The following is a 23,674-nucleotide window of genomic DNA, read 5'->3' as shown; positions in this document are numbered from 1 at the left end:
TTCCCAAGAGGGGGTGGGGATCATTGTCCCAAGAAACTTGAGGGACAGGGTCCCAAGATAGGGTAAGGGCTTGGATAACTAAACTTTGAGGGAACCTATTGTATTTGGTATCTAAGAGCTTGGGTAACATTCACATCCTCTTCTTCCTTAAAACTGAAGTAGTAACAAAGTTTGACACTTGCATTAAGAATTATGGATGTATGATAGATGGGCAAGTTACTTATTAATAAATAAATGGAATATCACTGATTTGATTCATATTAAGATAGAATTGTCTCCTAGTCAATTTAGTGTAAGTCATAAGTACTTTGGAATTGGTTAATTATGGTTAAATCAGGTCTAAACCTAGTAGGGGACATTACAAAGGTATTGTTTATGATAAGCATTGCATTTATTTGTTATACGTGTTTTAAAAATGAAAATTTAATTTTATTGGCTATGAACAAGCTAAGTATCGAAGGCTAACTAAGGGAAAAAGTGTGTATCTTCCTATGTTGGACTTGTTCAAGACTTAACATTGAAACAATCATATTTAATTATTGGGTGATTTACTTTATGCTTTGGGTGATTCGTTTGCTCATTAAATATTGATGTGAGATGATTATACTTACCATATTGGAGTCAACCCAAATATATTAAGATGCGTTCATCATTTGGAATCATGAGGTCCGTAGAAATGCGTTAGGGTGGTTTCAGTGATTTTGGACACAAGGAAGACTTGGGTTACCAGGCACACAAGGTAGAGAACATTCCCCAAATTCGCTACATTTACTGGCTGCAGCTAGCAGTTTGGCGTGAACACATTCACCACATTTTGAGCTCTCTTCTCATTATCACGGCATCTATTGCTCTTGATGGGAGACATGTTGAGGAAATTACATAATCCAGGTTGCAACTGAAACGGAGGTTCTTTTGATATTTGTGGGCTTCACCAGCAATGATAACCCATTCAGCACGGTCATGTCACTCAGACACATGTTCCACTCACATTGGCATCAGTTTCTATGTACCATTTCTCATTGGATGAGATACTACACCGGACATGGTTTAATCTCTCCTCTTCATGGGCATCAATCAATTGAATGTGGATTCTGTTGGGTTTAACTGTTGCACCTGATACTTGTTCGTGTGAAGGAGTCCTGCACTCTATCAGTTCCTTGTTGCTGGTAGCTTTACTTTGGCATCTCAGTTTTGGGAGTTGGTGTGTATTGCATACCCATTTGTGTACTCTCTGCTATATGATGCTCATTAATGTCAGTGATTTCCAACTGAGCATTAATGCTCTTGTTATTTATTTATCTGGCACTTCAATATATCTCTCTGCAGGTTGTTGCTGCTGAGAAGGTCAGGGTTTATATTAGTTTTGTAATGTTTAGTTCCTTTTAAGCTGGAATACAAACTCCATTTCTGATCTACATTATGCACTTGTTCCTTTGTAATATTTTTGATTAAGCAATATCAATCTATCCATATGCTATTCTGAAAACACATAAACAGCAGTCTCAAAACTTATGCAAAACTCAGAAATAAAGTTGAATGAATGAAAAAATATGAGTAGGGACAGATTGAAAGGGGATCGTATAGTGACCCTCTTCAGCATTTTGCAAATTTCAGTTATTCTCTACAATTTTGTTCTTTTTTACACTTTTCTAAACTCTACCATTTTGTTCTTTTTCACTTATGTACTTTTTCATTTGGTTGACCTTAATCATGAAAAATCGTGGTTTTCTGCTACTTTTATCAGTTTTGACATCTTGACCAAAATCATTTTCGCATTTTCTCCACTATTGCTGATTCACCCATGTAAACCAAAATCACACTTTTTAACCTCATTTGCCTATTTTGCCAATTTGTCCATTTAGACCAAAAATGTATGATTTTGGAACTTTTCCACCACTTTTGACATTCAGTACTGCACTGATATAATTTCAGTAATTTTGCCACATTTGTCACTTCAGAAAAGTCCTGTTTTCCATGCCCCTCTACCACTTTTCTCCTTCCAGCTATAACTAACATGTTTGGACTCCAATGTTTGCCTCAGAAGTGCCAAAAGTTTTAATTGCTGGCTACAAGATGAAATTGGATAGAGTTTGAGACATACAAAACGAAGTATGGGGCGATGATAAGTTCACAATGAGGAGCTAGAAGGGAGAATTGCCAATAATTTTGCATGCAAAATGATTAGGAAATTTTTATGAGTACTACACTAATTAGCAGGAATATCATCCAGCAATATCACAAGAAATGACTTGTCTACATAGCTGTTAACATCATTATCTACAATTAGGTTAAAAAGCACTCCGGGTTTCACATATGCCAAAAATACTTTTTCAAAATCTCCTCCAAGGTGGGTGAAGAAGGGGCAACCTTTGAAGCCCCTTCCTCTTTCTTGAAAGAAGCTCCAACTCAACCTCTACCTCTGCATCCTACACAACCTTCCAATACAAGTTCGCCCATTGTTTCTGCTCAAGAGAAAGTCTCTCCTGCCCCCATACAAGAGGTCATTATAGGAAATGTTGTAAACTGCTCAACAGTCACCTATAAAAGAAAAACCCTTAAACTCTCTATTCCTAAAGTCCCCTCTCCTACTCAATCTTCTGAGAATCCATTCCTATGTCATGTCCCTTTTCCAAAAAACAGACGAAGGATTGTTCGCTCAAGATGAAATCAAAGTTCGAGGATCTGCAGTACTACCTGATGCAAGGTAGAGGGTGGTCAAATAGAAGGGATCGAGAGTGTCTCTTGATCCATACCTGAAAGACATCAGAACTCAAGCATCGGAGCTACTTCTTGACATGTGCCAAAAGGTGTCAAAACTCAAGGATTGTTCTTATTGCTTGCCTTACATCGAGAAATTTTCGGATGTCTAGAACTGGAGTACCTCTTGACACATGCCACAGAACAATTAGATGACAAGGATCTACATTGCAGCCCAATGAATGCTTGGTCGAAGGGGAAGGAAAAGTCTAGAACTCTGACAGGAAAATCCTGTAGTACCTGCCCTATTATGTCATGTATAAGATTCAAATTTCGGCCTTGGCACCATTTTGGGCTTAGGCGGACCTATTTGGTCTTGTGCGTAGGGAGCATATAAAATGTGATGTCCCCAAACAAGACTCCATCAAATATTGTTAATATTGAGAAATCTCATTGTATTATCTTTAAGGACAGCTTACAATTCATTAGGCAACAGTGACACATTGTAGACATGAAAGATATCTGCCAATATAAAATTAGAAGACCATATCACAGATAGTGGCACTCATTAATTATATTGTCAACAATAGACTAGCAACCTTATTTAAGAAATGCTTAATATTACAGAAAAGGGCAGCAATTAAAGGTGGCCAACTTCCTTAAGAATACACAGCATACATTAAGGTTGCTTATATACGATGAAGTATATTGAAGACTTGTCGAATACATATGGCTGGTGGTGTGACTTGAAGTATAGTACTTACAAAGGATGGCTCACTATTACATGGCAAACACACAGAAGCAAACTAAAAGGGTCAATATAAATTAATATGGACAGCAATATATAATCAAGAAGAAGAAATTTAGGACAGTGATTTATATGAAGGCATGATCAGCATGACATGGAAATCAATGAATAAAGAATTAGTATAGAGAAAGATAGCTCACACGAAGACCGAAGGTCAAGCTTTAACTCAACACAAGGATATGTATTTAGAGAATGCCACGTCAGATTCCTAAGAGTATCGACCAAACTCATGTTGTTGACACAAGACAAATGTAAGACACGGCATTACCATTACTCATATTGTTGACACATCAAGCGTCTGGATATTTGAGTAGTTTCAATTGATTGGAGGTCATTTTGTTAAAGAACAAGGATTCAAATTGCGGCAGATCAGATGATTGATGTTGGAGTTGAGACATGAAGTTAACGGCAATGAATCAGTTAAGAGCAGCGAATATATCATGAAATGTAGCACTTAATATAAAAAGACCAACAATTACATGCTAAAGAAGCGCCCGAGATAAGGTAAATGAATGTAGGAAGCAGTTAATAAGTTATAGAGGAGTGATTACCAAATCCCATTAATGACAGCAGTAAAGAATGCAAAGCAAGCCAATAACAATAGTTCATGAAGTGCGATTACGATAGAATAAGGATGTGTTCCATTTCAAGAAGAGACACAATCATTTGATCCAAAAGATGTAAGTGGAGTATCAAACCTCAAGTTAGAGTATCAAAAAATCATTTTCTTATTTCTACATTTATCCATATTTGAATAGTTCATTTCAGCAGCCTTACTTGCAAAAATCGGTTGCATATTCCATATCAAAGGAGGGAGGTCGAGAATACGATCAAACAGTTATGGATTAAGACATTCAATCAGCAACTCCCCATTTCATTGGTTAGTTATTCAAACAATAAATATATTAATCAAGTTTGTTGTCCGAAGACAGCTGATGGAAGATATGATCAAAGAACAATACATGCATGACAGCGATCCGTATAGTCACTTCATATATGCATGGTCTTAACAAGGCCAAACATGCTTATTGATTTTCTAATTCACCGATACTACTTCTGCGGTGACAGTTCATCTTTGACGAGTATGTACAGCCACAGTTTCTAAGAGGATAGAAAAAGAGGATAAAAAGTAGCGGCCATCAATCATTATCATGGGTGGAAGGATAAGGATGGATAATCAAAGCATATCGAACATGAAGAAAGAACAGATTATCGGTGCCGAAGGAAAGAACAATAAATTAATTATAAGTGAATTAAACAAATTGGTGACCAGTCATTAATAACAAATGAAACAACAATTATACTAAAGGCAGCGACTAGGATGATAACGACTGCTCATGAGGAGACATAATTAATGGGAAGTGAGCATTGGTCTTTGGCAAACCAGGTTGCATACCGTTAAAGCTAGCAATCAAGAACAACTATAAGTGACTCAGAGGAGACACAATGGCCACCTTACAGAAAGCTATCAAGATAAGTCTGTCTTCTGAAATAACTAGTTTTAGAATTTTAAGTTAAATATTATAATTTAATGTATTCAGTTTTGATACAATTATATTTGTTAATATATTACAATTCTCACTTTAAGTTAGAATTGCTGTCCCAGGTTTAAATTCAGGTATATCTCAAAGAGGGACATTACATAAAATTAGGAAAATGTTCCAATTGCGACCACCAGGTTATGTTATTCTATCTACCAGTCATTTAATGTTCAAGTCTTTCTACAGTTTTGGTGGCCCATAGTGGTCTTTTCTCGAGGTTTTCTCTAGGTGGACTTTGAGTTTCACTCATAGTTTCCTCAGGATTCTCCCTCTGAAGCTCAGGAATAGGATCTCTATCTAAGCTAGGGGTGGGGATATAGACTTCAAGATCTAGAGAGCTTTGGGCTTTATTCAAGGCTAAGTTTTCTTCAAAGATCACATCCCTACTTAGTTCAATATTCTTTTGACTAGGTATATATATCCTGTAGGCTTTGGAGGTTTCACTATATCCTACAAAGATTCCCCTTTTTCCAGAAGGCTCTAGTTTTAATCTTTTCTCCTTGGGTACATGAATATAGACAAGGCATCCAAAAATCCTAAGGTGGCTTATATCTGCTTTTGATTTAGTAAAGAATTCCTCAGGGGTCTTATTTTCAAGATGAGAGTGAGGACATCTGTTTTGAATATATACAGCAGTGCTAGTTGCTTCTGCCCAATGATTGATATTTAGATTCTGATCAAGAATCATAGCTTTGGCAGCTTCAACGATTGTCCTATTTTTTCTTTCTACTATCCCATTTTGTTGAGGGTTGTAAGGTATTGTTAACTCCCTCTTAATCCCTGAATTTCTACAAAACACTTTAAATAATTTTGATGTGTATTCCCCCCCATTATCAGTTCTTAGGGTTTTAGTTTTGTTTCCTAAGTAGTTCTCTGTTAGTGATTTGAATTCTTTAAACCTATTAAGGATCTCTTCTGATTCTTTACAATTTAGAAAGTAGATCCAGGTTTTCCTAGAGTAGTCATCAACAAATATTACATAATACAGAAATCCCCCCAATGAATTTACAAACATAGGTCCACATACATCAGAATGAACTAACTCTAAAATTTTACTTGTTTTCCTAGTACTACTCTGAAAAGCACCCTTAGTATTTTTACCTAGGGCACATCCAATGCATGCCCCTGAATGATATTGCTTTAGCTTAGGTAGACATGTGACAAGGTCTCCCATTGATGATAAAGCTCTAAAATTTAGGTGGCCTAGTCTTCTATGCCAGATTTCATTGGCATCTGTAGTTTCATGAATTAGGGCTAAGTTGGGCTCTGTGCATAACTCATATAAGTAGCCTTGTCTTTGACCAATTGTTTTAGCTTTCTTGATGGATGAGTTCTTTGGCCAAGCCAACACTTTGTTGTCCATGAAGGTCACTTTGTACCCATTGTCCTCCAGTGCTGATATTGATTCAAGATTCCTCTTAATGCCTGGAACATATAGCACTCCTCTAAGTTGTAATGATACACCTGACTTTAGTTTGATGGTGCAGTTTCTAACTCCTTTGACACGGTGTGTAGAGTCATCTCTGATGGTTACCTCTTCATCATTCTCCTCTTTCATGGAGTCTAGTACTTCTCTGAATCTTGTGATGTGTCTGGATGAGCCACTGTCGATCACCCAGGAGTTCACTTTGTTTGATGCTTGATTTGTGAGTGTTGAATAGAGTACATACTTCTCGGAGTCCTCTTCCCTTTTTGATTTTCCTGTTTTGGCAAATGTGGCTTGTTTAGCTCTTTCTGGACATTTGGCAACATAGTGCCCAAATTTGTCAAATCTATAACACTGAATTTGAGAGAGATCCTTCTTGAAGGATTTCTTGCTGTGACGACCTTTTCTCTTTCTGAATTGCCTCTGCTTGCCTTTCTTGTTTGAGTTCGTATTTAGAACTTGTAGGTCTTCATCTATATTCTTGTGTTTGATCCCTTTCTTATTTTGCCTTGATTCCTCTTGGAGACAGTCAGCCTTTAGCCTATCGAATTTAGGAAAGTTTTCCCTTGCACTGATGCCTTGGACGAATGTTTCCCAGATGCTAGGCAACCCATCTAGAGCAATGAGGGTTAATTCTTTGCTTTGGATCTCATATCCAAGGGTTGTCAGTTCATCCCTTAAGGTAGATATTCGCATGAAGTAGGAATTGACTGATTCTCCTTTTATCATGGTTATATGATTTATCTCTCTTTTTAGAGCCAAGGTTCTACTGACATTGGATATCTCAAAAGCGTCTTCAAGTGCTTTGAACATGTTGAAGGTTGTTTCGTGTTTCTTTATAATGGGCATAATATTGTTCCTTACCCCATCAACTATTATTTTGATAGCCTTATCATTTCCTTCTCTCCAAATTGCTTGGTCAGGTTCAATCTCAGGTTCTTTAGTTTCAGTCTTTACAAATGATTCAACTTTGTTATCTTTTAGAATCATTTGAACTCTGAATTTCCATGCGAAGAACTCGTTACCCCCTGCGAGTCTGTCTTCAAATCTGATAGCGCCAACCATTGATAGGATTGTGATGTTGAATATATACTTGATTTGAATTTTACGTAAAATTCAACAGCCTCAGATTCGATTTAACTATAGCTTTGATACCATGTAAATGATATTCAATTTACATTCAATATGCAAGTTATATTCTATCTTATTATTTTGTTTTCTCTATTACTGAATTATTATATAAATCTGATTGTCTTCTTTTATGTGGCAGGAGAGGAGGAGCATTTATAAATTTCAATATCCATTCTCACACATTTCATTTGGTATATATAGTGGGTTGGGTACGGTCAAGAAATGCCTTGACCGGCCATGTCTTTTGGACATGGCCGATCAAGACATCACTTGATCGTGCCCTCTCACGATAATGGTGCATGGCATTTTATTTACCAACCGGTGCATATTAAAAAACCCGATAATTATCGGTGGTGCATGGTTATATTAACACCCGATATAATTATCGGTGGTGCATGGTTATATTAACATTATCTTTTACACCTGATATAATCGATGTATGCCAAACGGTGTATCATTAACACCCGATATAATCGGTGTGAACGTAGACTAATCTCAATATCAAACGATAGTCTAATCGATAATCGTTAAGTTTTATTTGCAAGAGTTAACTCGATTTGTCAATCGGTGAATATGAATAGATTATCAAATTTGGATACTATGATAATGAATAGTTAATATAAAGGGGAATGTTTATCAATTGAATGCTTGAGTTTATTCATTTTAATAATCGATATGATAAATGATTGAATGAGAGACTTCATTTATCTCTCATTCAATCATTTATCTTACCGAAGCTATCTATACATTAACAGACTCAACCTTTCAGCATTAATTCCTCTGGATAGTTTGATGAAAAAAAAGTCATATTCAATAATAATAGAAATAACCTAATTACAACATTTACAACATAATTATTTTGAATAACCTTGATGCTTCATTTTCAATGATCTTGCAATTAAATGTCCATATTTATGTCCTCAAAGACTATCATAAACAGTGTAGGGCTTTTCAGTCACATGTACTATTTATATGTTGTATAAATCTTTCCAGAATGCATGTTTGTCCACATACTCGATAAAGTGGTTGTAGCCTCTTTGCTTGAATATAGACAATGAGAATAGAAAGAACCTTCGAATCAACCAAACAGAAAAACTATGGTAAAAGAAACTGATGCTTCTAGTGACGATAATGTCAAAATGCAGTACACTACAAATATTACTAGTATGTAAAGAAGTAACCTAACAATGTAACATAGTTATCTTCCATTAATAGAAGAGATGATCAACCTCATTCTTTCTACTTACCATGTAATATTGACTTTCAAATTTATTACAAACAAAGAACAATATTTTTTACTACAATTACAAACAGAGTAAATTAATACATGACTTAAATATCTACTATGCATGATTGTAATAAACACCAAGGACTAAAATAAACCTTTGACAATATCTCCCATGGTTCATGTTTAAACTTGTATTTCCAGCTTCCATGATTAACAAGAATGTATCGCACTATATAGACGACCAAGATGACAACTGAATCTATTTGCATTCCTTTTGTAATAATTGTTTTAAAGAGATCCAAAACTGCAAAACCAGCATGAGAAAGCATGTAACTATTCATTCTTAATAGAAAAAAAAAGACATAATTTTACTATCATATAAATACAGTTAAATGAATTTTTTTTATAAAAAACAAATAGTCAACGAAAATGCAAAATCTTTCTATCTAGAATTATCATTCCACATTTAGCTACAATCAAAAAGATAGGGCATTCTCTTCATATAAAATGTGAAAGCCCATATATGTCCACCATGTAGAGGAGTAGGAGGGAGTGAGAGAGAGAGACAAAGAGATTATCTTAATGTCCACAAATGACCAAGAACAAAAAGCAACTAGAACATACTACTATTACAATAGTGAAATGCTACAAAAAAAGGACAGATTTTATTGATGTCTTCATCTGTATCAAAAAATTTGCACTTGTATACAAACCTGTACCAACAATGGGAAATATCACAAGCATGGGACTTAACTTGCCAAATTACCTCTACGATTTTCAAAGTTGGCTCTCATTGTGATTCTTAAAGAATTACACAGTGGAGAAAAGAGAGAATAAAACTCAAAAAATGAATCTATTCTATAGTCACGAGCTTGATGGTCAAAATTGTATTTCCAATAAGTTTTCACAATATTTGCTATCCGGATCACAATTGTATATTTCAGTAAACAAAGAGCTTAAGCTGTATGATTTGACACCTTAACAAATAGTATTCATGAACAGACAAACATATGCAAAGAAAGAATCCCATAAACACAGACATCCAGGCACGTTATGTCAATTTCTCTTTATTGGTGAACCTAGAACAAATTACAAAAGGCAAAATACACACTTCTTAAATATGCAAATCAGTTTTAAGAAATGCCTACAAATGCCTCTATCTGTTCAAATCAAAGTTCTCCGCATTCCAGGTATCTCAATATATTGTTTTTATATTAGCAATCGATGACCTTCATAATATTATAACTATAATTATGATGATGCATTCATTATTGCATGCCTACAGAATTCCTTGATATCAATAAATCTACATTACTAACATATAAAATTTCAAACGATGAAATGCATGAAACCCATTGACTCCATTCTGCGTTGCATGCGTTACACCTTTTTCAGTCAACGAATCCAGAACTGATATTATTTGGTGAAGCGCAATGTTACAAGATGTTTTTGAAAAGTAATCATTGATTATTCAATATGGCCCCCTAGCAATATGACTCATTTGTTAGGCCAATGACCGTGCTAACCATTGGATGATCCGTGCTATAATCAACGGTTCAAATCCATAGTATATCTGATAATAAAATAGGCAATGCATATTCCATCTTGTCAACACTCAACCAATGACGCAACACTTAGATGTGTCAATTTTGCCTTCTTTGCAATGTCGTGTGGACCAAGTGACCTACATACAACAATTTCCTCTTGCTTTCCTCCTGAATGTAATTGGACCCACTAAATGCTAACTCATTTGCTTAGCCAATGGTTCAACACTAAAAGTTTGTCAGACTAATGCAGCTGAGAATATGCAAAATAACATCGTGTATCATCCACGATGCTAGTCTCCCACTTAAAATGTCATGTAACATTCATAAACCAATGGAACAACATACATAAATTATTAGATTGATGAATATTTTATGCTGCAAGATTCTACCACATGTTTGTGTTGACAAATCAAATGGCCACAAAGAAGCCACTCTAAACTAATTAACAAACGAATCAAAAGCTAGACGATTTTGAGACAAAAATGTACTTCAGAAAATACACCCAAAGATAAATGAAGAGTATGCTCTACAAATCTGAAGCAAAATAAAAGAGACAAAACAAAGAACTGGACAAGCTGACTTAAACCTAAAATGCAAACCTTGAATCAAGTACAAATATAAATAGAAATTACAGCCAATGTATAGACCAAAGTTGAAAATCTATTAGCATTTAAATTTGTCTTTTTCAAGAAAACTCAGACTACAACAATGTACGAGGTAAAAACTCTTCATATTTAAGGGAAAACTACCTAAGAAATTAACCTAACCCTAAACACTAAGCTATATACAAACATATTACAATTATTAACATAATTTGTAATATTTTATGGGGGTTTTGCAATAATGAGAGAGCACAATAACATACCCGGGATTTTTCTCTCAAGTACTAGCATAAGACAAGCAAAAGCTCATTTCACAACCAAGATTTCAAAGATTTCATGAATGAAAGCAATTAATTCTCAATGCAACAACACCTACTTATTAACTAAAAGAAAAAAGCACATAGTTGATGCTAACAAGAGTTTAAAAAGAATAATTAAGCTAATAAATAGAGTCCAATGAACCAATAGTCTGCAAAAAATCGCCATTATACCCGATTAATCCTGAATCTTGGAGCCAGCTGATTTATTCCCCGAAAAAATGCAGATGCAGGAAAAAATCGTTGACCAAAATTTCGATAATTTTTTGCATTTAAATCACATTAAAACCATGTTAAAAACCCCCCAAAATGGCAAAAAGATGAAAAAAAACATTGTAAAAACTTGCAAAACCCTAGGAAAATTCGCGAAATTACTGAATTGCTTAGAAATAGGGTTGATCCGAGACAGAATCAAAGTCAATGTGGAATGAACATTGAAAAGTTTGTTATTTTGTCCATTTTTGGGGGGTTCAACATTCCCCACACTTCACTTGTTCAAACCCATGAGCTCAACGAACCAACAAAGGCAGAACGCCTGCAAGCTCAATGGTCCAGCAGGGGTTTGAACCGTGGTGGCTGCCTCACCAATGGAGTGTTTCTACCACAACACCGAATGTCTCATGACATATGTAATATATATAGATATGCATATATAATATTTAATTTAATTGATATAGTTATTTTTTATTCAAACAAAGACATACAATTCATTATGTGAGTAATATATCTAAAGTGCTCCACGAAATAAATCTGAATGACAACAAACAAGCTTACATAGTTGTAATAAAAGAGCCCCCAGCACACAATCATTAAAATTTGTCTCTAACTAAAATAGTAGTTGCAAGCTAGGTATTGACAAAGCCAGTGGCTTGCTAATCTTTTACTTCAGCTAAACAAATGTCTTTTGTTGAATTCTACCCCATATAAAAGACTTAACAATTGCCATCAAGGAATATAAAGCATTGCAACTGTGGAATACGATTTGATAAGCTTTTTCAAATATTGAACTACCGCTAGAAAACTCCTTGCCTCAATCATAATGAAAGTCTAGGATCACTTCAAAATGGTTCCACTTTTACTAAATTCTTAACAATAGTAGGACCTCTGTTTGATAAATTTTGATCTCAGCTACTTCATAGACTTACCTAATCTTTGATCTCAGACTTAGACAGCTATTTGGTGTATTTGGTGACTGCCCTTTTAAAAAGTTAAATCAATATTTGCCTATGTAATCAGCAATATGAATATAAACACCAAAAAACTATTTTCTACAACCATGGGTTAAACTCTATTTTATTTACTCTATATATCTCTATGCTATGGAAATGCCCTTAAGTTTTTAAAAAAGTAGTTTGTGCATATTTTTACCCACTGTTTCAAAAAATCTTGTACTTTTTGGTTTGCCGTTTTCCTCCCCAAATGATTTTTGTTGCTATGATATAAAGCATTGCAATTGTGGAATATTATTTGATAAGTTTTCTAAAATATTGAATTAACCCTACAAAACTCCTTGCCTCAATCACAATGAAATTCTTGGATCACTTCAAAATGGCTTTAACTTTTACTATTTGTCTATTAACTTTTGATCTCAGTTACTTCATCGACCTAGCTAATATTTGATCTCAGATTTAGACAACAATTTGGTGTATTCGGTGACTGCCCTCTTAAAAAGTCAACTGAATATTTGCCTATGTAATCAGCAATATGAATATAAACAAAAAATTATTTTCTACAATTCATGGGTTAAACTCTATTTTATTTGCTCTTTATATCTCTATGCTATGGAAATGCCCTTAAGTACTAAAAAAAAAATTGTCTTTTTTTCTACAAAAAAAAAAAAAAAAATTTAAATCCTAGTTTTGCTAAGTTTTTCTCGCTTATACTTTTGGTTTGCTGATTTTTTCCCCAAACAATTTCCTCTCCTACGATTTAATAGACCACACAACCCCTATACTTGAAAAAGCTATGTTGCATATAAAGTTATAACCTAGGTTGACAAATGAGCTCAATCCAAAAATTTTCAATTAATCAAATCACCACCATGATAATGAAAACAAAATAAAACTAGATTAAAAAATCTTTCAGTAGTATCAGCATAGCATCAATTATCATTATTAAATTCTGCACTTCAAACAATTATGAAATTCATAAGGTTACAAACCCAAATTTTTGGAACCTAGGACTTTTTAACCCTTTTTATTGGTAAAAAAATTACGAAGTATCACATATTACAGGAACTGATCACCCAGTATAAAGGAACTTTTAACAAAGACTCTGCTGCACCAACAAAAATAGAACAGCTACACCAAACAAGGACAGCACTGGACCTGCAGAAATGGAACAGCTACAGCCAACAAAGAGAGTGCTGGAGCAGCAAAAAGAACAACTATATCAACATGTCCAGCATAACTAAAAATGCAGTATTAACACTGCTGTGCAATACAAAACAACAAGAATATATACAGCCCCAAACTGAGTCTTCCATCTTCAGGGTGTTATGATTGTTCCTTCTTCCCGTCATCTAGTAGATAGCGATTAAAAAAATTGAATGTAGGATGATAGTTAACTAATCCAAAAAATATTATTATTAAAACAAATCATTCTTAACAGCATTTAACTCCAGAACTTAGTATACATGTCTTCTAGTTAATTCTTATGTCTTTTCTCTCAAAATATTTTATTCATATCTCATGCCTTCTTTCAAACAGAATTCCTTTATAAGCAATATACTCTCATTGCATACACAGCATAGAAACCTTCACAATCATTAACACCCACACACACTGCCACTGAACTTGAAAAGAGAATTTAACATTCTCTTATCAGCAAAAAAAAGAAGTTTCTAACTAACTAAACAGTTAGAACCGATTCGGAAGTTCCAACTATTTTAAATAGCTTCCATCCACCATATCCAAATTGAAACTACCTTCTTAAGAACCAACTTACAGCTACCCTCTTATGTGCTAACTTACAACTAACTTCTTACATGCCAACTTACAACTACCTTCTTACGTGCCAATGAAGGTATCTATTCGATAGCAATAAAAAGGAGATCAATGTTGATAAAAAGAACTTAAAGTTGACTACCATACATGATTATTCTGAGATCAATCTGAAATATAAAACTACGTTCCAGACTACCATACATGATCGTTCTCAGATCAATCTGAAATATAAAACTGTGTTCCAGATTTCCATTTTGCAGGGTAAGGTAACACATTCTATAATTATGTTTTGTATACTTTCACCAACCTCTATGTAGATTCAATCATACTTGCAGATTCAATTAAACAAATTTTGTCTAAATTGCAGATCATATCACATGAACCATATGGTTTGAAGATCAAAGGTGGATGCAGTACAACCCAAGTGGAATATGCTGATACAGATTTGAACAGGATTATTGATTCAAATTTGTTTGTGTTGTAGATTGGTTCTTTGTTATTTCAAACTGCAGAAGTTATGCAACATGTGTAAATACAGCATTTGACATCAATGACCAAAATACTAACAGCAATGAACCTCAATTGGAAGTAATTAAAAGAAATGTTGTGCTCAATACTGTGCATAAGCTAGGAGAAAAACAGGAGGGTAACAAGATGTTGGAAGCATGAGATTGTATGGTTGTCATTGATGTCAAACCTGGTTATCCGGATGCATGTTGGTCCAGATATGCTCTTGGTTGTTGCAGTTGTTCTTTGTGTTGCAGATTAAGTTCAATACTTTTAGTGTTGGTTGTGCCATTTTGTTTTGGATAATTATCTTTGTTCTCTGGTAGGAAGTGTGTTTGTCAAAATGGTCTGGGAAGCCTTTCGTGCCTCCGGATATGTTGCAGATTCTATTGCAGTTTAGTGGATATGGTTCCATGGCATGTTCATTATTCTCAGCATATTTCTCAGATGGTTTCTTTGTTTTGCAATAGAGCTTTGTTGATTCATGTTCAGGATATTCAGTTATGTTATGACTCGGTGTGTCCGATTAAGTAATCTTAATTGGATCATATTCTTTTGGTCCGGCTATGAGTTGGGAGTTGTATTGGGATGTTGTTATGGGTCTCACCATGGCGTGTGGAGATCCGCATGGAGAATTTTGCATCGGAAGATGTTTTGTGGCCGACTGATTGTTATATCTACACGTTATGTTTGGTCATGACTTTGGAGAATCTATTAGCGTGTGTGGATCGTTGGATTGATCTTGGAAGGATGTATTGTAGCTATGTTGGTTCCCTCTTACTCATGGACAGGAAAGTTTTGAGTATTTTTTGTCAAGGTGGCTTATTTTGTGTAATATTGCTTATTTTGTTTTGGCCGACCCTCAATTAGGTTTTCAATGTTGTATCTCATAATTAAGGAGTGTGGATGGATGAGTTGTGAGGTATGGGAAAGTGGATTGTGTGTGAATTGATGAGAAGTGTATGCAAATGATATGAAAGCAGATTCTAGTTTGTGAATGTGCGAAAGTCAGATTCAAGAGAGCTTTGATAGTGATGTATTCAAGAAGACAGTGTGCTATGACAGCAAAAGTTATTAGAGTTGTCTCCCATGATGTTGGTCACTCAATTTAGTTGTTCAAGGACAATTTCATATTCAGGAGTATCCTTCTCAACATCAATTCAGCTATTCCTTCGTTGCTGATTCACAATGAATCCTTCGGCAGCAGTTTGTATCTTGCCCTAAAGCAGTGAGCCTTGGTTGTGCAAATCCTTGTATCTTGCCCTAAGGTAGTGTGCCTCAGCCTTGCAACTCTTCCAGGTGTTGTTGTCTCTTGGCAGTGAACCTAAAACTTTGTAACCATTCATACTCATATTGTGAGTTAGATTCTCACCGTGGTTTTTCATTGTTTGAGTTTTCCACGTAAATATGGTGTTCATGTGTTGATGATTGATGCTCATTTGTTGATGATTAAAATGTTGTTCCTAAGTAAGTTGATGTTGTTTATAATTAATCTGTTTTGAAGTTCCAGACTGAATCATCCCACACGCCCCCTCTCAATCCTACCATGTGTTCAACACAAGAGGGCTCCTCCTTTGCTAGGATTCCAGCATAAAGACATTAGAAAAGGAAGTACTAAGAAGATTGTCAAGGTTAGAAGAAGGAGATATCGAGAATGTGAAATTCATGAAGGAATCCTTAGTGAAGCAAGAGTCATTAAGACACTTCATTCTCACTTTTCTAATCCCCCAAAGGATTGTGCTATCATGGAATGCTAGGGGTTTGAGCAACATCCCTCAACAAAAGGCTATTGAGAATCTTATTCGTGACTATAAACCTAACATTGTTTTCATTCAAAAAAATAACCTTTAAGCTGAAGTTAGGTAAGTATTTCTATGGGGATCTAGAGAGGGATCTATTGGTCCCAAATTCAACAAATTGGAAAGTTCTAAAGTTATGCCAAATCTTATCTTCAAACCTTCCAACTGACTTGGCCAACAAACGGGAGTAACCAAAATGTGATTAACCTCTCCTACACTTCAGGCTCTACAGGACCTAGGTGGGTGTACCTATTCACCAGTTTATTCCCTTAACTAGTGCTTTTTATAGCAGATTGGTTAGCTTTATCTAATTCTGTCTTCTATCTCAGAATAGCAATAGACTTCTGAAATAGACTGATCTGATCACTAACTGTTTATTTCTCCCTTAACTCTATTTATCTTACTTCTTACTCCTATCTCCTACTAACCCTCTTCCAGACCATTACGTATAACTCTGTGAGACAATTTTTAAATTCACCTTTGATGAATTTGTTGACTAATCTAACCCGCAATATTACTTGAATTATTTTTTCACAACAATCAGTCTGATTGAATTAAACTCTCCTTCAAAGACCAATCAGCAAGAACACAAGGACATGGAACTCGCAAATGTTACTTGTTTTATCAAACTGCTATGAAAATAAATAATCCTTTCACAATCAGATGGAAGATAGCATCCATTCACTGAAAATGAAAATCACAAAGAACTGATCTAGATGAAAAAATTTCCACAACACAAATGAAAAAGAACACTGAAGCTATTTTTATTTAATCGTATCTGATAATGTATTACATCTTGTCTGCTGGATCTGAAATCCTAAATCTACCTCCCCCTATTCCGATCTGTGGTACCCATTTTATAGATACAAGGGAAAACAACGGAATGGTCACATCTTTTGGTAGTCAATCAATACAACTGTTCAGTACAACTGATTAGCTATAACAAAAAGAAACTAACTGATACATCAACTAATTGTAATGTATGTTACGATATTTCCCTCATGTCTCAATTCTATCCACGTTCCTCTTTTGATACAAATGCCAGTACAATAATCTTCATAGAAGCATCAAAACATAATTAAAAGGCATCATTTTAGGGGCAACATAACCAATAGGGATATTCTTTCTGGAATATATACCTCCCCCATTTCTTAAGAATCCTCCAGTAACATTCTTTTGTGATAATATTTATCCGTCATTGAAAGAATAAAGTAAGCTCCCTAAATGCCGCTCAGGCATATCCAACTTGAAATTATTATGCTCAATGAAACTTTATATTGTGAGGCATTTTGTTAAAATTACTACACAATCCATCTACTCTTGCATTGAAACTTGCATGACGACATATTTCCAAACAGTGAGCGTACATCTACACTTCCACATTTTGTATATATCTGAATCATTCATGTTATTTTCAATCAATAATTGACAATACGTATGTTCATTAGCCTTTGACACAAGCTTATATTGTCCTAAAACCTATGTTACCCGAGGACGCGACCCGGTATTTTTTTCAAGTATCCCCGTCCCGAGGACAGGGGGCTCCTAGGGGACATCCCCATAAATTCTGCATATTGACAGTGAATGTTGACAATAAATACTATAAGCAATTTGACTTTCACTCCCAACTAGTTCTTATATTTTAAGGTTCTATAATGTATATGTGCATGCTTTATCCATGTTTTCATATGAATATATTAAGTTTCCCTACATATTTTATTTTTCCCTATTTTTATATAGTGGTACCCTAGCCACCCCCAAAATTGGCAAAAAAATCACCATCCCAGAAACGCATACCCTTGTTCCCTGTCGTCCTTGTCCCGGAAACTTGGGGTAACATAGCTTAAAATACTATACCCCTTGTATTCGGATCGGAAATCTCCAATAGATCAATATGATGCATGTGAAAGGCATTAACCTGATGGAATAACAAATCTGGGCCACCTGCAATATGTATTCGCTTCCATATTCAGAGTGTAACATTCACTCTGGTGTTTACCATCGCAACCTTTTAATAGAAGCCCCAATCCAATTGTGCTATGAGGGATATTTGTACCCTGTTATGAGTACTCCACCGTGCACCAGCAAAAGACTGCGGAATTTTCCCTCAAGACTGTTGATTGTATTTTCATGAAAACGCTTGTCGATTGCATATTGCTCGAGGGTTTCTAAAACCTTTTAACAACTATGTTGAAGCCATATTTCTTCAAGGCATTTCTCTTTTCTATCTGGCTACGCATATACGACCACAATATCAAAGAAATACTTGTTCATCGCATGGTTTGACCCATAGTTTTAAAACTCGTGGACTCGCCACGGACTCGCGAGTCCATGGGAGCCACGGGTCGACTCGCCAAGGACTCGCGAGGCGAGTCCTAGCGAGTCCATCTGAAAGACTCGCGAGTCTTTTGCACGGGCTCGCGAGTCTTTCAAATGGACTCACGACCCAGAAAAAAAGTCGCGCAAGCTTTAAAATTGAGTTTTTTTTTTAAATTTTTGCCTTCATTTGGCATAACTGAGAGAGTGAAAAATAAAAGAAAAATAACACCCGACGCCTTTATAAAATAATAAAAGTATTTTTGGCCTCGCGGGGCACTGCCCCTCAACCCTGCAAGGGACAATGCCCCCAAACCCCCGTCGAAAAATATAGGGGGAAATTGCGTCGATGGAAGTAGGGAAAATTTAACCTCTGAGTCTAATTAGGCTCCATATAAAAGCATAATTAGCATTGAAGAAATCTTGGTATTATACATTTTAGAGTTGAAAGTTTGAAACTATGAGTATGTGACATGAGTAATGTTTCAACTATGGCTCTTATGTTCTCTAAATGCATTAATTTCTTTGTGTTTTCTGTAAAACTATGGTTTTTTTTTGCCAAGTCTTTCACGAGTCCGAGTCCGAGTCCAAATTTTTGGTTTGCCGAGTCCGTGTTTTTCAACTATAGTTTGACCTATGCTCCTATCTTCTTCTAAGAAATCCCATTTGCTCTGTCGTCGATATATTGTTCCCTCGACGTAACTTGCACTATCGAGAGGCACTTAATTTTTCCTTTTGATTGTTCAAGCTTTACCGATGAGTTTTATTTCGACGAGGCCTTTTATTGTTGCTTCAATAATAACATTTCGATGGAGCATTCCGTTTTGATAAGGCTATTTTCTTATAAGTCAATGACCCAAGCTATATCGAAATGTCACAGGCCTGCTCCAGTGTAGAGATGTTTCGGTTAGATTTTCTCTTGGACATGCCCTTGTCCGATGACTTTGCACAGATTTCATCGACATAACGTAATGTTTCAGCTGGATGTTTTGAAACTTTTCCGATGGAACAAGTTTCACCGATGACTTTTCTATCGAGGAGAATTCTCGTACGTCCTGCCGATGACATTGGATTTCATGATAGCACGAGCCAAGCTTTTTTCAGTTTCACAACATCTTCAATCATTTCTCCGATGTAACTTTGTGTATTGGTATAATACTCATCCACAGTGGTATACTTTCATTGCTATACCAATGGTTATATTTAATTCTTTTGACGAAGGCCTTTAGTCATTTCTTTGAAGAATATTGTAACTCCAATGTTTTGTTGTAACTTTCCCGGCTCTCTTAGATCCCTTTTTATTAATACACTTAGATTATTAATTCTAGAATGAATTAAATCATTTTCCTTTATGGAAAGTGATGGTATTCTCAAACTTCTTTAAATCAGAACTGAGAGTAGCTTGGAGAAAGTGAATCCCACAAACAACGACAGGATTGGATATCTCTCAATTTGACCCCACAAAGTACATCAATGATTCTGCTTAAAACATGCACAAATCTGTCTTGCTATCCATTAATGATCTTGTAACAATAATAACCTCATCAATAGATCAAATAAACCATTCTTCTCAAACGTGTCTTGTGCAAAGGTCATCTTCCTTGTCAATCAAGTATAAAAGCTTGGTGATGACCTATACACTGTGTCATGTAGAGTGAGCATTTTTAGGATTTCAATGTCTTTTCATTATTAGGAGATACTAACTTTGACAGAAATTTTGAGCTCCAACAGGATCAATATATTTTCATACGTGCACAGAGTTATGCTAAAGTTATGGCATGGTCTTGGGATCCTCAAAAGTTTTTTCCCTCTTGATGGTTAGGAAATAATAGCTCTATTTATGTGGTTACCTGTTGCTTTTAGTCAGGTGAGACTTTGCTTCTCGCCAATGTTTATGTTCCTACTGATTTTCTAGGTAAGGTTTTACTTTGGTACCATATCAAATTTATTTATTCTCCCATATCAAATTTATTTATTCTATTTTTTCCTCTCTCCCCTATATTGTTGCAAGTGATTTTAATTCCATAGTTAGCGTGAATGAGAAAACAAGAAAGTGTGTATCCTGACCCTTCTTCGGCTTTATTGAATGATAACATTTCCTTTCTAAACCAAGTGAATGTGATGCCAAGAAATAGAACTTCTATTGGTATGTAGTGATTGATCATGTGGTCAAGCTTAAGTTTTGATGACTTTGGCAACCGCACTTCTCCCCAAATCAATTAACTAGGAGCAGTGCCTTCAAAGCAAAAATTGCCCATTATTCAATGAAGGAAGTTAGTTCTTATTTTGGTTTGTAAACCAGCCTTTGTAAACTACCAAAAACACTTGATAAATAAATGACTGAAATGTAAAAAGTCAAGAGATTATACTTTCTTCTTCACTGGATAATAGAAGAAAGTGGACTGTTGTTTCTTTATGGATGTAGCCCACATTGGGTGAACCATGTTAAATCTGTGTTATTGTGAATTATTATTTTTTTCATTTATTATGCATTATAATTAATATTGTTTATTGCTCCGGTCTACCTCAACCCTAAAAAATTCAACCTAGAATAATCATAGATGTGAGCAGGAATCTATCTCTAAGAGGCTAGCCAGATTTCTTGTCTCTAAGCACTGAATCAGTAACAATAGGACTACTAATCCTGAAATTTTTGGTTGGTGAGGGTCTTATCACTAGCCTATTAATTTCTATTCTTCAATTCTCTCTATCTTGAAGAATCTTCCTTTAAGTTCGAACTTATGTGGCCGCATGAAGCTGATTTTTACAAGCTTAGGAAGATTTGGTGTAGAGATGAAAAGTTGTCTTTTGGTACAGCTATGTAAACCTTCTTCAAGAGGCTTCAGCATGTCAATTTCAAGCTGAAAAGATGGAAGCAATCCTCTTTTAGAAACAATTTTCACAACAAAAAACATCTATAGGCCAAGCTTGAAGGAATTACTTTTCAAATTTAGCAAGAAGGCATGACTAAGGTTTCAAGGAGGAATCTATTTGATTAAAATATCTATCAAAGTGGGAACTTTACAAAGAGATTTTTCATAAAAAAGAAATCAAAGATAAGTCGGCTTCAAGAAGGTGATAAGAACACTTACTTTTTCCATAACTCGGTTAAAGATGGCAAATGTGGCAACGACTCCAATTCTTTTCCTGATATCTCCCAAGAAGATGTTAGACACTTTTTTTTTTCCTATTCAAGGTCCCAATGACTTGGAAAGTGAGAGAGTCATACTCGATTGCATTCCTTTTGTAGAATCTGAAGAAATGAACACTTCTTTAATGAAACCTATCTCTTTAAAGGAGGTGGAATTGGTTGTGTTCCAAATGAATAAAGCAAAGGCTTTTGGGCTTAATGGCGTTCCAATAGAATATTTTCACTAATTTGGCAAAATATTGAAGGGTTACTTGCTAGTGGTTGTTTATGAGACTCAAGGGAAATAATTGAACTGAAAGCCATCAAGTCTACTTTTTTGGCACTTCTTCACAAAAGAGGAGCTTCTTCCTTGGATTCTTTTTGTCGTATTGTGCTTTGCAATGCCACTTCCAAGATAATTACCAAAATTTGGAGAAGTGCTTGAACCCCTTAATCTCTCTAAAGCAAGGAGGTTTTGCAGTGGGACGTCAAATATTACATTGGATTGTGGTGGCAATTGTGGCTATTCAATCTATGCACAATTCCAAAGAAAAAGCTACATTCATTAAGCTTGATATGTCCAAGACTTGCAATAAAGTCAATTGCACATTTCTTTGAAATGTTTTACTGGTTGACTTTTGGTTTTTGCTCCAATTGGATTGAATGGGTTATGAATTGCATGACATCAGCATCTTTATACTAGTTAATGGAATTCCTCAAACCCATTTTCAGCCTCTAGATTATTTTATCAAGGAGAACCTTTATCTCCTTATATGTTTATCTTGATGATTGAAGGCTTGTGATGCTTGTTGAAGAATTATCAAGAGAGAGGGCTCATTTAGGGATGGGTGTGGAACCAAAATATTGATACTCAATCTCACCTCCAATTTGCAGATGACGTTGCTCTTATGCAAATGTTCAGAATAGGGGAAGTAGCTATTTTCAATGTGTTAGATATCTACATTTTGCTTCAGGTGAACAAATTTAAGACGAAAAATCAAGCATTTTCTTGTTCAACACTCCAAACCATATTCAGCATAAGATAGCAAACATTCTACACTTTCAGATTAGTTCTTCTCCTGTGGAGTACGTCGGTACTCACCTCTCAACTAGAAGTATTAGTAGTGACAACTGGAAGAAAATTTTACATCAGTTCCACATGCGAGTGAGCACCTGTTTATTGATTTCTTATTCTAACTGCTCCCAAAAGTTTTCTTAAGGAGTTAGATGGTCTCTCCTACAAATTCTTATGGGGAGGGAGTCTTGATAATCAAAAATGGAATCTAGCCAGCTAGGGAGCTGGTTTGCAGACCTTTAAAAGTTGGTGCCCTTGGTTTGTGACAGTCAATACAATTGTCAAGCTCTAGCTGGCAAATTGTATTTGTAATGGTGCAAAAATCACGATAAGCCATCAACAAGGATTCTCAACTTCAAATACCTAGGATAGGTAGATGATGTTGATATGTAATATCCTCTACCTAGATATTTTAATCAAACTTGCTAATTGTCTGATTTATTTTGACTTGCAAACATTTCATTAATTAGATTGGTAATAAATCTGATTTAAAAAGTTTTACACAGCTGAAACTATCAACATGATTCACGGAACTAATTACAAACTGTTGGAAAGATTACCACAATTGATTTTTAAAGCTTCATTAAGAGTTGTAACGAACATTT

The 23,674-nt window shown here is 35.3% G+C and overlaps 1 protein-coding gene across 3 annotated transcripts in view; it reads right to left on the bottom strand.

Moving 5' to 3' along the window:
- LOC131045463 (uncharacterized) overlaps positions 1-23,674 on the bottom strand; it is a 285,469-nt gene that overhangs the window by 142,010 nt on the left and 119,785 nt on the right. For all 3 annotated transcript variants that reach the window (XM_059218424.1, XM_059218422.1, XM_059218423.1), the window contains one exon: positions 8,987-9,135. In XM_059218424.1, the coding sequence (XP_059074407.1) occupies positions 8,987-9,135 (149 nt within the window). The remainder of the gene's footprint in view (positions 1-8,986; positions 9,136-23,674) is intronic.

Source organism: Cryptomeria japonica, chromosome 3 (genome assembly GCF_030272615.1).
Source record: "Cryptomeria japonica chromosome 3, Sugi_1.0, whole genome shotgun sequence".
Lineage (NCBI taxonomy): Eukaryota > Viridiplantae > Streptophyta > Pinopsida > Cupressales > Cupressaceae > Cryptomeria > Cryptomeria japonica.
The sequence above is the reverse complement of the archived record's forward strand: the minus strand, read 5'-3'. Positions and strand labels throughout refer to the sequence as shown.